General features: G+C 38.9%; 1 protein-coding gene across 3 annotated transcripts in view; it reads left to right on the top strand.

Moving 5' to 3' along the window:
- Positions 1 to 17,121, top strand: part of prdm6 (PR domain containing 6) — a 123,368-nt gene that overhangs the window by 77,637 nt on the left and 28,610 nt on the right. For all 3 annotated transcript variants that reach the window (XM_085179585.1, XM_085179584.1, XM_085179586.1), the window contains exons 6-7: positions 2,902 to 3,026; positions 15,868 to 16,243. In XM_085179585.1, the coding sequence (XP_085035711.1) occupies positions 2,902 to 3,026; positions 15,868 to 16,243 (501 nt within the window). The remainder of the gene's footprint in view (positions 1 to 2,901; positions 3,027 to 15,867; positions 16,244 to 17,121) is intronic.

Below are 17,121 nucleotides of genomic sequence, written 5' to 3'. Positions count from 1 at the left end.
TCTTCGACGTCTTTTCTTTATTGTTTTGAAGAGCTTTGGTGCTGCTTCACTTCTAGGTAAAGAGTAAAATTACATGGCTCCTTGCAGGGAAAATTAAGTTATTTCCTTCCAGAAGTCCAGCGGTCTGTACCTATAAAAAAAAAATATGTTTAAGATGTGCTTTACACTTAATGGTCTGTGGCTGTCTCTGTATGTTTTTATATATAAACCTCTGCAGTCTATATAAACCTCTCCTCAGGGTGGGTTCCTCTTAACCAGGTACATACAATGGCCTTCACTCTCCAGAGTCAGCACACAGTTAATGCTAGAGTCACACCACTGCTTGAAGACTTCTGCACAACCAAAGTTATGGAAAGGTCTGCGACCACATCTTTAAAGATATTTGGTGTGTCAAGGTCAGGGTTTTAATAGTTTTGCGATTTTCATTAGTTTTTATTTTTATTTAGTTTTGACTTCAGATTTTCAATTTTATATCGTTTTAATTAGTTTTTACCAATTGTTTGCTACTTTAGTTTAGTTTTTATTTTTTTGAAAATCCTTAGTTTCAGTTTAGTTTTGATTAGTTTCAGTTATAGTTTTAGTTGTGTTTGCAATAATTAAGTGTAACAAGTTTTAACAGTTTCATCATATCAGTCATTCTCTTCTGCTCATCCTTGGGTATGTTGCTATTCCAGCTACCATACTGCACCCTGGACAGGTCGCCTGTCTGTCGCAGGGCTAACATGCAGAGACAGACAACTCACATTCCCACCTATGGGTTCTTTAAATAAATAAATAAATAAATAAAGGCAGATGAACAACCATTGATATCAGGCAACTATAAAATGTATATCTTGGCCCCAATGAGACTATTAACTCTCGCAGCACTGGGTGTTCGTAATTTTGGTTCAAGTGAATTGATAAACTTTTTGAAGGAAATTGACTCACAGTTGTGTAGATATCCCCGTCCTGTTGTCTCGGGATGCATCACGCTGCCTTGCCTGGGGTTAGCTTCTGTTTTCTGGGGATGAGGGTTGAGTGTGCTCCCTTACCTTCTCAAGGTAAGCTAGGTTAGTCTTCTTGTGTGAGCTTTTCAAGTGCACTTTAAGGTTTGTGGGATTTTTTCCCTTTAGAAATGTCCCTCATAATTTGTCTGTTTCCACTACAAGACACTTGCTTTATCCAAAACACAGTCATATTCAAAGTAATCCCAAATTGGACTCTGGCTCCCGACTTTTCCTGACATGATTCTGCGCGTGGACGGAGCAGCAACACAGACGACTCGACTAACGTGCTGCCACCTGCTGGCATAATGAGACACAGCAAGAAAAAAATCTGGAAACTAAACTTCATTTTCACCCTTGACTATTGTATGACACGCACACATCAATGAAAACTAAACACATTTTTGCTATAAATTCAGTTAATTTTAGTTAGTTTTGTGAACACTCATTATAGTTTTAGTTAGTTTTCCTTTTTTTGTTTTTATTTTTATTTCCGTTAACGAAAATGTTTTTTCACTTCTAGTTTTCGTTATTTCGTTAGTTTTCATTAACGATAATAACCTTGGTCAAAGTGGTGATAAACTGTGATAAGACAGCATCAGTCTGTTATCACGTTGTGACTGAATGTGGTAAAGTTGGCAGTTACGTCCAATCTGTTTGTGATGATATTGTGATTAACCGGGAAAAATGACAAACCTGTTGCTGTCCACACACAGAAATTTACTCTGAATGATCACATTCGGATTCCAGCCACATTTTAAGGCAGAAATCTAAACATTCCTCCATAAATATACTGATGTTGCTTTTGCAAGAAGTCATGGATTTAACTGCACCCTTTGTTGAAACCTGTGTTCAGCATGTAGGACGTTGGAGGTCGCTTGAGTCCCATATTGAAAAGAGACACACTGCAGATAAGCTGCGCTCTATGGTGCAGATGAACACGTATAGATTGAAAGAAATCTTTGCACTGATTGCTGGCAATGTTAAAATCATATTCATTTTAAAAAATCAGTGAATAAAAAGTCTGTAGAAACAATACTCAGCTTGAGAAAAATGATGAGACACCTCAGACTTGACTCAAAGTAAACAGCAACAGGTGAGTCTTTGTGGACTTTGTGTAATTGCAAACTATTCCAGAGGCTTTGGCAATAACAGAAAGCCTGCACGCCTTTAGTTTTTTTATGTGAGGTTGGGACAGAGAGAAGCTGCTGGGAGGCGACCTCAGTGACCTGATCTGTAACCTGTAGGGTGCCGATCCACAGAGGGATAGATTAACATTAATGCTTTTCACTTTTGTTCAGCATTATTACTCTTAAAGTTTTTTGTTTGCTTGTTTGTTTGTTTTAACTGAACCACTGTTGACCTCAATATTCTAATGCATATAATGTGGATATCTGTGTTCATTTGCATATAGTTTGGTGTGTTTTTTGTGTGTTCATAACTTTAAAGTTTTTATAGTTTTATTTGTTCAAAGGTAGTCTTTATTTTTTTAAATTGTAATTTTCTTGCAAAGCTCAATTATATATATTTGAAACATCACACTTTATCCACAAATCAGTTCTCAGGTTTGCCAATAAATGAAGCTGTTTATATATCAAAATGGTTACATTTATCAATTTAGTGTTTATTTCTTAACTTCGATTCAGCTAGAGAATATTTTGGTTTTCCTTCAGCTCTTCTCAGGTAAAACACCTTATTTTTTCAGGATGAATGCCTGAATTATGCACTCCCTGCAACTCCCATGAAATGTCACTTCACGTTGGGATAAATAAATAAATAAACTGCACTAAATGTCTACCCAGTATTGTAATTTAAAAGTGACAAGTCCTCATCAAATGTCCATACATGACCAGCGAGAGTGGTGAAGTTTACTTTTAATGCACTTTTCAAACTAAAAATGCCTGTGTCTGTATTATAGATCCTGCATCTTCTACAGAGCATGTATGGACATCCCCAGAGGAACAGAGCTGCTGGTTTGGTACAACGACTCCTACACCTCGTTCTTCGGTATCCCGCTGCAGTGCATCGCCCAGGATGAAAACTGTGAGAAAATGTCCCAATAATCTAAGTTGACCTGTCTAGTGTATGTATATGTACATATATGTACACAAACAAAACAAGAAGACATTTACTGAATGTGTTTTTCTGTCCAAACTTTGTTAGGTCACACCTTCCAAGTTTGTTGAAGTACAACATTATTTACATAGTTAAGAAAATGTGTTTAAAGGTCATCTGTTTCCTAGGAGCAATAGGTTCACCTTCTTCAGCTGCCCTATGTTAAACTCAAGCACTAAAAATGGACTCAGATGTAAATTTGACTATGATATCTAAATGTCTGACACGTCCGAACATAAGCCAAACCTCTGCCCTGAAAACTGGCCTGCCTGCATTTAAAATCAGCTGTTTTCTTTGGCCATTCCTCAACTTTTATTACTGTCAGTATTTAAACTGGAGGAAATCTTTTGGCCTGCCACAAAAACAATGATACAAATGCATTTTCTTAAAAAAAAAGAAAGAAAAAAAAAAAAAAGGATTTATTTGTCTGAAAAACCAAGCCAGCCAAAACAGGACTGGGGCAGGTCTTTTATTTGCTAAAATGTGGCCACACTGTGGGTTAGTGTTGACACACTTGCCTATTTTCCTGTCCTTAAGTCAAATGAAACTAAGGATGTTTTCCATCAAGACTCTCATTGTTTTCTTCTTTGAAAACCCACATTTCTAAAGCGCTCTCTACTCCAGAGCAGGTTAGGTTCAACGATCAGAGGTCAGCTGTTCTTTTGTTGACAACAGAAAATTAATGTAGTTCTATACGCATTAATATACTACTAGCACCTACTCTTTACTTTTACTGACCTCATATTGAATTTGTTTTTATATTTAACCAGTAGTGTCAAACTCTTGAATAGCACTAAATCTGCAGCTGAAAAGGTAACAACTGAAACAGCTGGGAGCAGGTCGTGTTTTGAGTTGCGATTTAAAAGTGCGTAGCAGGGCCAGGTTTACACTGTCTGTTATTTAGGCGCAATTTAGATTGTGTACTGGGGTATACTTTTTATTTGTGCTAAAAACATTGAATAAAGCATGGCACAGCTGTGGCCCAGTAACCTTTATACGCAGCCTTCACCTTAGAAATAAATAGCAGCACTGAGCACTGAGCACGCACTAAATGAATTACCTGGAATTAAAATGTTTATTTTACCACTCTGTGCACTAAATTACTAGACTAACAGTTTCCTGCAGCATTATTATACTGTTACAATGTGGATTTTATATTCTTTACAGGTATTTATTACTATTTTATTTTATTTATGCACATAAGAAATCCTGGGTTAACTTAGCCAGTTGATAACCAACTTCGTGTAACCATTTATCTCTATTGCCAGTGTTAGAGTTAGTGAATCCAGATAACAGAATGATACCCTGGGTAAGCTGAACTTGCTTCATAGTAAAGAACCCAGTTCCAAGAAAGTCTAAAGTCCATCAGGAAACACAATCCAAAAACAGACATGGAAGAACAAAGTTTATAAGCTTCAAAGAAAGCATGGGAATGGAAGTAAAGTAAAACTAAAGAAAAGGTACAAGAGACAGAGTATCAAAATAAAACAGGAAATAACATAGCAGGGAAACAGAGAGACAAACACTTGACATCGATACCAGGAGATACTGGGGAGGCTAAGTAAAATCTAGGCACAAAGAAACAGATATAAATAAATCTTAGCACCAACAAAAACCAGAATATAAAAGTAAAGCACAAACATAGTGTGAATACAAAAGCAAAGATCCGGCAATCCTGAAAGCTATGAACTAAGCACCATAAACGACCAGCTCACGGTTATTTTCAACCAAATGCAGAAATAAAAAACAATCTTTTTAAAGACCAGTAACAGGTGTTTAGTGAAAAAAAGCTACCTGGTAAACACACCTGTCATGCATGCATGACACACCTGTTCCCCAGGGGGAAATTACTCCTCTGCATTTAACCCATTCACCTAGTGAAGCAGTGCCCGGGGAGCAGTGTGTAGGGAGTGCCCAGGGGTACCTCAGGGTAGCCGTTCAGTGGAGTCGAACCCACAACCTTCCAATCATGGGGCAACCACTCTACCTACTGAGCCGTGGGTGCAGATCAGTCAGAGCCCCTGCCCTGAGGGATAGCTCAGGGCAGGGGCACTGACTGATCTGCACCTACGCAACAACTACTTCAAACCACTTGGCGAGTAGCAGTGAAACTCAGAAAAGTGGAAGAGTGGTCTCCAAAGTGGAGGGTGTTTGCCTTCAGAGTAAAGGTTATATATTGTAATTTAAATATTCTTGTTATCCAAATCTTGTGTTTTTAGCAGCAGCAGAACACCATTTTATCAAAAGTTCACCTCTCCCCCATGAGATAAGAAAACACTGTGAGGAATTGTTGCACAAAAACATGAGAACCAGGACCAGTTGAGAACCTGTTCCACATAGTCACTCTTTTGTAATTGTCTGTCTCCAAGCTTATCAGTGTCTTTTATCAGTGTAGGCGTTTCCCTTAACATTGCAAAACAATGATGTTAAACTCATACCAAAGGAGCTGTTGCACACCTTTGCAGGATTTTGTTTTTGTTAGAACTGTGAAAAATCCCCTCTCCCTGACAGTGTTACGAAGAAATCCTTACTATCCATTTTTATAGGTTTTATTCACTCAAAGCACAAGTGCATGTATTAATATTATCGCCATATTATCAAGAAAAAGCATAAATATTGTTACAGTATTGGGTTTATGTCATTGTTTCAGTATCTTTTGGATCATTCCCCCGAGGCGCTTTATATTTAGCTTTAACCTTGTGTCTTTGATAACTCTTTCCTTTTTTCTTACTATTTGTTTGTCTTAGTTTCCTTGTCTTCTTTTATTTCCACTTCCTGTTTTATTTTGGTAATGGCCTTTCCTTGTTTGCCTCTCTTTGCTTTAGTTCCCGTCACTACATAAGTGTTTGTTGAGATCATTAGTTTTGTTTGTTACACCTGCCTCTTATGTAGACACTTGTGTCTATCCTTTCGAACTCATTGGAACAGATGTTTATCAAGAAGGTAGCAGTGACTCAGATCCTTTACTATATGCAAGAGTCATGCTTACTGGCATGTAGTTAGTCCACAAATGGCCATTGTGGGCCAGGAAAAACCCTGCTGAATCATATTCAAGCCTCGTTTCTGTTTCTACAGATCTACTTTTCCTACAAACGCACGAAACTGCTCAGGAATCAATACAAGAATTCATCAAAAAGCAAAATTGACGATTATAATAAAGTCAAGAAAAACTTCAACACCCATCCTCATTTTATAGGTGCTTTTTTTGGGCAAATACTAGCCAGTTATTTCATGCATTTTACTAAAATACTTAAAAGGTTTCATGTCTGAGTTTTGATTAAATTAGGTGAAATTAAAAATAATGCATAGGCAGCTTAGGTCTTTGTAAACACAAGTAATACAACTGTGTGCGTTTGCAGTTTGCTGCCACAGTCCCGCCATGATGAACGATGGCATGTAAAAGACTTGTTCCATCTGTAAAACCAGTTTGTGGCCAAACGTCTCTAATTTGCAATCAACAGCACGATCTCATTTCACTGCGACTCTGTGAAAGACGAGCCTCTAATTCAATTCAATTCAATTTAGATTCCACAGATTAAAAATCTTTTTTCATGTTTGGTTTTTTGGAGGGTTTTTTTGGTCAAAGTTTGTTTTTATCCCCCTGCAGGGGCTTGCTCTGTCAAATCCACAGGAGAAAAAAATGTTTAAATGGAACAGATATAAACAGGCTGACTGAGCAGAAAACTGGAGGAGATGTAAACAAAAACAAATTAGTGACAGAGAAAAAGAGAGAATGGATAGAAAAGAGACAGAGGGGGGAGAAAGAAACTAAAGACCATTATCCCCGTGGTTTGAAGGAGGAATTGTGCACTGAAGATATGAACGTTTCATCCCACTTTGTGAACAACTGAGTGAAAAATGTGAAGCGGATTTTAGACTCGTGGACATCCACGAGCCTGACTGTTGTTCTTTTTATGACTATGTTGACTAGTTCATGGAGACTTTTCAAGCAGACCCCACTCCACCGTCAGGTCTCCAGCTTTTCGTGTCTGCAGCCGAGTAACGCAGGCTTTAGGGAGCCTCAGGCAAACAACCTGACTTTTATTGTTCTGGCCATCTGTTCAGGATGGTCTTTTAAATTCTGATAATATATAAGACCCGGATATCCCGGATTGATTATTGTAATTCACTTCTTTTTGGTCTTACTCAAAAATCCACCCACAAGCTCCAACACGTCCAGAACTCTGCTGCCCGTATCATCACCAGGACCCCTTCTGCCCACCACATCACTCCTGTCCTGCAGCAGCTTCATTGGCTCCCGGTCAAATATCGCATCAATTTCAAAATACTCTTGTACACATTTGAGGCTATTCATCATCTCTCTCCTCCATATCTCTCTGACCTGGTTAAGATCACCGCCCCATCTCGTTGTCTCACATCTCTCACATCTTCTTCTTCCCTTTCACTCTCTGTCCCTTCCCCCCGTCTTGCAACCATGGGGAGCCGGGCTTTCAGCTGCTCTGCTCCACGACTCTGGAATTCCCTACCTCCTGATTTAAGAAACATCTCTTCCTTCTCTCTCTTTAGTCCAAACTCAAAACCCACTTGTACAAAATAGCTTATCCCACATAACCTTTCCACTCTCCTATTTTATTTGTTTATGTCTTATGCTTTTATGATTCTGTAAACTTCTTGCTTTTATGTTGCGTGTACAGCGTACAGCGACCATGAGTGTTTTGAAAGGCGCTTTCAAATAAAATGTATTATTATTATTATTATTATTATTAAGACATTTTAACAAACACATAGAGAAGTTTAAGCCTGATTGGTAGGCAAAGGCAGTGTTGCCAACTCCTCGGGAAGGAAAATCGCTATTGGCTATCCTAAAAGTCACTAGAAGTCACAAAATGATGTCATCACCTAATTTGCATAATTGGTCATGCTTATGTAATTTTAACTGACGCTTTAGGAGAGAGAGAAATAACATCGTGGAAGAGACACAAAGTCAGTAAAGAACACCCTAAATGCATTTTGAATATATTTAGAACTAAAATTTAATTTCTTTAAGCAATTATTTTTTTAATGTCACAATTCCAACCCTCCTCCTTTATCCAGGCTTGGTACTGGCAAAAGTGACCCAAAATAGGCACTCTTTATGTGTGTGTGTGTGTTTAAGTAGTTTTAAACCTTGTGATCCACAAAAAGTAACAGTAAAAGAAGAATATTTTTAACTATAACATTGTTAACAGTAGCATCCTCTGCTTGTTGACAGTAAGAGCGATACGTGCTTTCACGTAAAAAGTCATAAGTCTCCAATAACACCAGAAAAAGTTGCCAGATTTGTCGCTAGTCACTTTTTAGACAAAAAAGTCGCTAAGGGGGTCTGAAAACTCGCTAAATATAGTGACAAAGTCGCTAAGTTGGCAACACTGGGCGAAGTGAGTTGGAGAAGGAAGCAGGAGAATTATGCATGTATGGATTTTACATATAAGAAAATTTGTCTTGTTCCAAAAAATTCAGATTTTCATTAAATATTAAATAAAAATAATATGAATACTGAAAGAAAATGGGATTCATTTATGAGAAACATGTATTAGTTTTAGGACAACAAAAACATTATTTCCAAGGTTGTTTCAGACTCAGATTCCTCATTAATTTATTCACATGATGCCCTCAGATTTATGAAATGAGTTAAATTCAAAAGCCCTGCAAAAGCCACGGTGTTATTTGTTCAGGTTTTATTGAAATAGTATCAGATTTAGAGATGAGGTGTTAATTCAGCTCTATGAACAGTCTGAAAAACATAGTCAGCAACGTTGTTAAATTGTGTTATACAGAAATATGTTTCTGCTAATTAGAGTGACTTAATTAGTATAAATGAAGTGCATAAAATTAAAAAATCCTCTTCTGTGTTCACGGTTTGACATGGACCATTTACTGTCAGCATTTACGGGATGACAATTGAGACCTTTGAATGGTTTCTATTCATGTGAAGGCATCTGGTCCTCAACAGTCCAGATGTACCAAACACACATCCATACACACACATACACACCCTGGCATCGCACAAACAAATACCGGAGGATTTGCTTTTGTTCCACCCTGCAGTGAAAAAAGTTTGTTCACATGAAAATTAAATGAAATTAGATTAAGCTTCTTTTGTACAAACATGAAAAGCAGCAGTTCTGCTCCAAATTAAAGACATTTTGCTTCTAACTGCATTGGAGCAGTTAGTTTCTGTGGCATTGTTATCTTGTAATTGTACCCACAAAGGACAACTGTGACGTCAAAACACTGCACTGGAGACAGTAGGCTGTCCTCAGTGGAACAGACATTTAAAGTTTTGACCTTTATTAATGCTCCAAAGGCTGCCTGAACACAATAAGACTGGGAAATGTCCAGTGCAGTCATATTGTCCTGCAGCTCTATCTGCTGTGTTTGGGTACAATAGTGTTCAAACTCTTAAAAGTGGTGACCATATAAGGACATCCCCTCTTATTGACGTAATACATATCAAAGAGCAGGAAAAAAACGTCTAAAACTGTTTAGAGCAATCTGAGTTGACTGACTCATACATACTCTGTCCTCGTTATCAGTGTTGGGCTCATTGCTACAAACAAGTCTTGGATTAGACACTACTTGTTACTTTTCCTGAAACCAGTGCAGCATGTTACTTAATTATATGTTAGAGAAAGAAGGCATTATGTTACTTTTGTGCTATCCCATAACATGACCTGAAATGCACTGCCACACAATTATCAGGTCGTTATATAAACCTGAGGCTACAGTAGGACACACATACAGTCGTTCTGTTGCTGTCTCCGTATGAACATAAAACCAACAAAAATGCAAAGCTGACAACAATCCAAAGAGACTTCAAACCGATCTTCCACAGTGACTCTACTTTCAAAGCATGCACGGGCAGAATTGGCTGCAAGCCTGGCTGCTCATCACTGCCTTATTTACCTGCTGAAGATCAGGCTCTGGACTGGTCGGCATACACTCAGCTACAACATCACTCTGGGTTCTTGGCTAGCTCTGTGCTAGCATGCTATCTGTGCATATTCTTGCAGAGAGGCAGTGTTGTGTTAGCAGTATAATGTAGTTATTTCTGTCCTAATTTTACTATTACGCACATAAAAATTATATCCATATCTCCTCTCCTCAAAAAAGCGGCACACTGATCCACTATTTTCCTCCTCCCTGCACACAAACTGAAATCAGCTGTTTGTAGGTGAAGTGTGCAGGAAGGAAAATGCATGTGATGTTTTTTTTCTTTCATTATTTCCAGTTGCAGTGCAGATAACCTAAGACCCTTTGTAAACCAAGTAATAACATAATTTTAACTGTATTGTGATTTCTGAATCTAGTATATTAACTGCATTTTTGTAAAATGTAGTGTGATTACAGTAACGTGTTACTTTGCAATGCGTTACACGTGCTACTGATCACTATTTGGAACTCTGTCCATGTTAAATATGAGCGTTCACCACAGTATGTAACAGTAGTACAGAAAATAAATAAAAACATCATAGGACCCCTTAAAGTAAAGTCATATACACAAAGGCAAACAACAAACAACAGGAAACACGCACATACCATTAAACGCACGTTTCTCTATACTCTTGCTTATGTGCAGAGCTCAAACACTCACAGACACATTAAAGATGAATCAAGATCCAAACCACACAACAAAGAAAACACACACACCCCATGGTTGTTTACTCATACATGTTCCATCCAATCACAGCCTGTCGGCTTGACGCTCCACAGCAACATATGCACCAGCAGACGAGGAAACATCTCAGAAAGACTCTGCTTTATCTTTCTTTTCTTTGCTCCTGCTCTTTATTTAGTTTTTCAACTTCCCTTCATCCTCTAGAACTGTGAGAAATGATGGAAAAAACAGAGGAAAATAGATGAATTGAGAGGGAAATTGGAGGAGTCAAAGAAGCAAAAGATTGAAGAAAAGAAAGGAGAGGGAAGAATGATTTTGATTTTGTCCACCTCTGCAGTAAACTCCTCCGTACTTCTCTTCTTTATGTGACGTATTATTATTACCAGTCTTATAATTGCCTCCATTGATTTTATGAAACTTTATAATCGCTGTAACGTTATGGTTATTGATTACCCAGCAAAGATTTGGCAACATAATCAGAACTGTACTTCATTCCTGTAAAGAGAGGAAGACACTCTGAGACGAACGGTGGCCTCTCAAGAGTCAAACTTCCTGCTAATTCAGTATGATTGAAATGTACAAGACTGAAGCATATTCATATTATTTTTAACTTGTTTCATGTAAATCCATGGATGTTGGTCTCTCATGACACCCTAATGAAGTCAAGTAGCCCCCAGAGGTCATTTTGTAGGGCTGTAACAGTGCTCCGCCTGTTCCTCCTTGCACAAAGGAACAGATAACCGTCCTTCTGCTAAGAATATTCAATTCTATGGCCCTGTCCAACTATCCACATGTTGACAGCCCATCTCCTGGTATCTCCTCATTCTGTAGACTATACTGGGAGACATAACACATCTTCTTGTGGCAGCACGTGTGGTTACCGTGGAGGAGCTTAACTATTGGAGGACCTGAATGGCCTCCAGTCACTGTCTCATGTTACCAGTCATGAGAAGGACACTGATTAAAAAACAAAACCAGAGAACAGTCAGTTGAGACGGATAAGGAGAAGGCAATGGTCTGTGGAGTGCAATCCTTCTCAGATGCCTCGCAGATAGCAGGCAGCCTGTCCCCAAAGACTCAGACTTGACTGTATTTACACTCAAATGCATTGGTGAAAGTTTCCAAATAATTGTCCTTCCACTGATTAATACAGACAGATTGACTGCAATTTGTTGGCAATCTATGGCCCTGCCAACTCTCCACATGTTAGCCGCCCATCTTCTGGAATCTCCTTCTAAGTCTTGACACTATGCTGAGAGACACAGCATACCTACTTACAATGGCACATATGACGTTGGTTGTAATTATGCCGTCCTGGAGGCGCTGGACAACTTGGACAATCTAATTGGTCTGCAGGAAGTGAAACTCTTGTGATCAAAATAAAGAGTCCTTTCATAGTTTGATCACAATAAACAATGGTTGCTCAGTGTTTTTCCTTTTTTTTTTTGTTGTTGTTGTTGCCAACTACCAAGAGCAAGTAGTTCTGGTGACCCAAAGGATGGCGGAACAACCTTAACGTATGGTAATTGGATAGGCCCTTGGTGGGAGGGATATTGTCGCCAAACAATTGGGGTCTTACTTGGAGTGACTGCAATCCATCTCAAATAGACTGGTGAAGGTTTACAAAATAAGATGGTCTAATTTGTTATCTAAGAATATGGACACATCAGTTCATCCTTTAATAGAGCAACTATATCACTGTTAAGCACCATAGTTCCACAAATAGATTGCATTTACATTTACAAACAGATAACACCAACTCTTTTGACAAATGAGTGTCGTGATTTTTTTTTTTGGTTGTGGGGGCAGTTTTGATTTTTGGGGAACTTCTATATATAATACATTTTGAGTGCTGTAAAACTGAATGACAAATAGAGAGATACAAAAAGGGGGAAAAGAGGACAGGATGAGGAGAGGGCCTCAGATGGTTCTCGTAATGAAGATGACATGGAAAAATGTTTGAATGAATACACAGAACTGATGGATAGGCAGACAATACAGAGGAGGATGAAACTCCAAGTTTAGGTGTCAGAAGTTGCTTTTAAAACTCTGTTCTGTGCGATGAAGACCAGCATCTCCTCCATTTGTATCTTTATGAGGGGCATGTAGGAGAGAACACACCCCTCATAAAGAAAGAAAATACAAACTCTGCAATGTTGCCAGCTGCATCTGCATAATTCTCTCATTTTGATGATGCATTTCATACGCAATCCAAACCGTATTGACCTGCATTTTTTGTATATGCAATGTTGGTTGCAAAATGAATTAAGTGTGGGCGAGCGGCGTATAACGCGGGCGTCAATAACACCATCGGGTAACTTACAAATGGTGTAATTATCTCCTCATCAGGTTATTAGAGGATCAATCGAGCCTGGTGGCCTGATGGCAGAGGTGAGCTGATGAGGGATGGAAAATGGTTATGACGACTGAAGCAGCAGATCTCAGAGAGAGGGGTGTTTACTCATGTAAAATGATGCAATCAAAATGATGTGAAGAAATTCAGGAAAACTAAGAAAGCCAGAAGTGTCGTTTATGCATTAGTGCGTGGGTAGAGAAGGAAAAATGTACCCAAGAATAATAATAACAAAATGGACTCACAAATTACCCAAATGAGTCTAACTAAAGAAGTCACAAAATAAGCTATTTGTCTTCTTAAATAACACGTTATGAGCATCTACTGGTTTGTCTGGTTAAGTTTAAGGATGTAAAATAACTTGTGCAATAGTTTTCCTTCCTCCCAGTCTGCATGCCAAGTTTTCCCAAGCAAACCAGTTTTACAGAATGAAAAGCAAAACCCTCCACAGTGAGTTAAAGTAAATCAACCCCCTTAATGCAATTTCAAACATGATGAAGGGTTATGGACTCCAGGTCTGTCAGTTGGTCTGACCACGAAACAGAACACAGCTGACTTCTGGGTCAAGTGAGGACAGCTGGCATCAACCAAAATCTAATTTACACACTTTTATATAATGTGTTTTTTCCTGTTAATCTCATTGTAGTTGACTGTTGTATTCACCAGCAACACTTTATCCAGAATCTGTTTTTCCTATCGGTCTAATGGATTTATTATGCCAGCTCCTGTGTTCATTTTTTTTTCTCTCTGAAGCACTTACTGTATTCAATTCAATTCAGTGTTATTTATATAGCACCATATAGCAGTCATGTCAAAGCAATCATTTTGTACTGTAACATAAGGGCCCAACAACATCAGAAAAAAAGCTCCAATGACCAGAACTGGCCCACGAGTCTGGTCAGTCTGACCAGAAAAAGGTAAAGGTAAAACCAAACAAACCCCACAAAATCAAGAAGAGGCCTTGTTATAGTAAGGAATCTCAATTCAAGTGACACACTTATGTAGTATAACCGAAAAATGTCACGATACAAATGTTGAGGTAGCTTTTTTGCATAGAATGTATTATTTTCATTGTAACCTGCAACCATGGTTGCAATTATTAGCATGCTAGTGCTAGCAATATGACTCTGGTCATGGTCATGGTATGCAGGGTGCTCAGTTGCAGACAGGAAAGTACTGCAGAGGGTCATCAACACAGCCCAGAAGATCACCGGCTGCTCTCTGCCCAGTCTGGAGGCCATTGCAAACTCTCGATACCTCAGCAGAGCTGACAATATCATTAAGGACTACTCTCACCCTTAACCCAGCTTCTTTCCCAGAGCTATCACCGTAGTAAATAAGCACAAAACAATTGAACCTGCTTAACTATACCACACTTGCCATTGTCACTATATTATGCTGCTATTCATACTATCATTATATTATGCTGCTATCCTGTATGTATCGTACTTATTATTGTCTGAGTACTTCGGTTGTTTTATTGTACTTTTTATATTTTACATTTATATTTATTATTGCATTTTGCACCAAGGGAGTGGCACTCCAATTTTGTTGTACTTTGTACAATGACAATAAAGGCTATTCTATTCTATTCTATTCTAGGGCCCTTTGCTTATTTGATCTAAATCTGTGTGAGTTTCTATAAAACAATAAATAAGTTGCTCACCTCTGCTCTGAAGGCAATTATGGCAGAGAGTAGACAAAGTTAATGATAGGCAACAGTAAAAAGGGAAGGGTGTGGGAGAAGTGCTAAGTGTATTATGGGAAGTCCCACAGCAGTTTGAGTCTATAGGAGCACAACTAAAGGATGCTTCAATATCAACTCAACCAGCACTAACAGTAAGCCTTCTTAAAAAGGAAAGTTTTGAGTATAATCTCTAAAGTAAAGAGGGTGTCTGTCTCCTAAATTTAAACTTGGAGATGGTTCTGTGGGAGAACTTCATGATAGCTAAAAGCTTGTTGTCCCATTCTTCTGTTACAAACTAGGTACCAAAAGTAAGGCTGCAGTCTGAGAACAAAATGCTTTATTGGGACAGTATAAGACTATGAGATCTTTCAGATATGATAACTTTTTATATGAAAAAGACTGGTAGATTTAATTCTGGATTTAACAGTGAACTAGTGAAGGGAACATTTTAGAATGTTCGAGTCTCTGGGATGAAAGCAAAGTTTAAAGTAGAAATGTTAGTAGTTCTGTAAATTAAAACTCATCTGCATCATGCTGCATCATGCTGGAGGTCCATTTTTTGACCCTAAAACGTAGCTTTTGCAGCTTTCTGTCTTCCCTGAGAGGAAAACAGTGAGTTGCTGTACTAACATAATTCCCATAATTCCATTCATTGATACCAGGAGCTGCAGTTTGCCCCGGGCTGGTCAGCCGGCTCTGGTCTCAGTTAGGACAATAAAGTTCTGGCTTTCCTTTCCTCCCATCAAAACAGCTAAACCATACTTTTATCTATTAAGCCCAGCCCACTGACAACAATCCAACCTATTGGGACAGATATCATTAAGGGCCACCTGAAAGAATAAATGGTTTCATCCATTTGTTTGTGTTCAGGCCAAGAATATTTTTCCAATCTTGCACCCTTGTTTGACCCTGTGCTGCAGTTTTGAAAACTTTAACAGTCCATGTTAGCATTGCTAGTCTTCTGAGTGCCTTCCAGCTATTCTTCCAAGTCAAAATTTTAAAGAAAATCTTTATCATCATTAACTTGCATCATTTTCCTCAGTTGTTGGCAGTTGTTGGACTCTCTTGTTTCTACTTAAACCCAAATCATTTCTGTCTTTCTTGTGTCCAGTAAATGTCCCAGCCACAGTGGTGGAGGCCATGACGAGGCAGGAATCCCTCCAGTCCTTCAGCAAAAACGGCAAACCCTCTTCCTCGTCCTCTTCATCGTCCTCCACTCCGTCCTCCACCCTCATGCGCTCCATGGTCTTCCCCCACTCCCCCTGCCCTCGGAGTTTCTCCCTGTTGGATAAGGTTGGGGTTCAATCGGACTCCAGTTTTGGCCAGTTGGGGTCAAAGAACCAGAGAGTCCTGGCAAGTCCCACATCCACCAGCCAGCTTAGCAGTGAGTTCAGCGACTGGCACCTGTGGAAATGTGGCCAGTGCTTCAAGACCTTCACCCAGAGGATCCTGCTCCAGATGCATGTCTGTCCACAAAATCCTGACCGGTGAGACACAGTGGTTTTAGATGCTTGACAGTTTGTCTCAAGGCTGTTGTAATGCAGGATAAACTGACACTAAATGGACACAGTGTTGGTTTGAGAATGACTCCAAAAACTTTTCTTTATGTTTGAAACCTCAGGGGATCAAAATCTTTTGATAGCTTACAATCAACATTGTAAGCAACTGTGTTGTACCAAAGCCCTTAAAGAAGGTAGAAGGACTTTGGCATAATTTAAAATGAGTTTTAAATGAATAAAGGCGAAGATTTTAACTGTAAACAAAGCATGATCTAGAGATAACGTGTATAAACAACATAAGTAGCAAGTGCCAAGTGCTCATATGTCCAGAAACGCCATTTTTAGTCAAGAATTTGCCTTCGAGATTTTGGTCTGTACCTACTGGCAGCTTGAAAAGAAATACTTTTCTGGCACAAAGATGACACTTCACCACATCAATGTCTTTTGTATTATAGTGTAGAATACTATAAAAAGAAAAAGAATAGGACCCTCAAAGTGACAAAGTGTCAGATAGTTGTTGCTGTTTTCCTAGAGGAAGCCGGCAAATCTGATGCGTTTGCTGTGATTTATGACTCTCGTTGTTCCATCATGGCACTATTTGTGTGTGACAGAAAGTGGGAGTTTGGGGATGAGAGTGAAGAGTGTGTAAAAGTGTTTGAGTGTGTATAACATCTGCCAAGTTAATTATATACAGCATGCGTGGAGTGTGTGTATGTGTGTGCATAGGGGGGGACACAGGATGTATTGGAAATTTTTTGCTTAGCTTTATTTTTGTGGGGAGAGTCAGAGCGGCGTATAAATCAGCGCTGTGCGTCACTGAGAAATACCTCGCCTTACGGTGACGGGGCCAGGAAAACAGATGCCAC

The sequence above is a fragment of the Neolamprologus multifasciatus genome, chromosome 12 (assembly GCF_963576455.1).
Source record: "Neolamprologus multifasciatus chromosome 12, fNeoMul1.2, whole genome shotgun sequence".
NCBI lineage: Eukaryota > Metazoa > Chordata > Actinopteri > Cichliformes > Cichlidae > Neolamprologus > Neolamprologus multifasciatus.
Note: the sequence above shows the minus strand (reverse complement) of the source record. Positions and strands in the feature narration are given on the sequence as shown.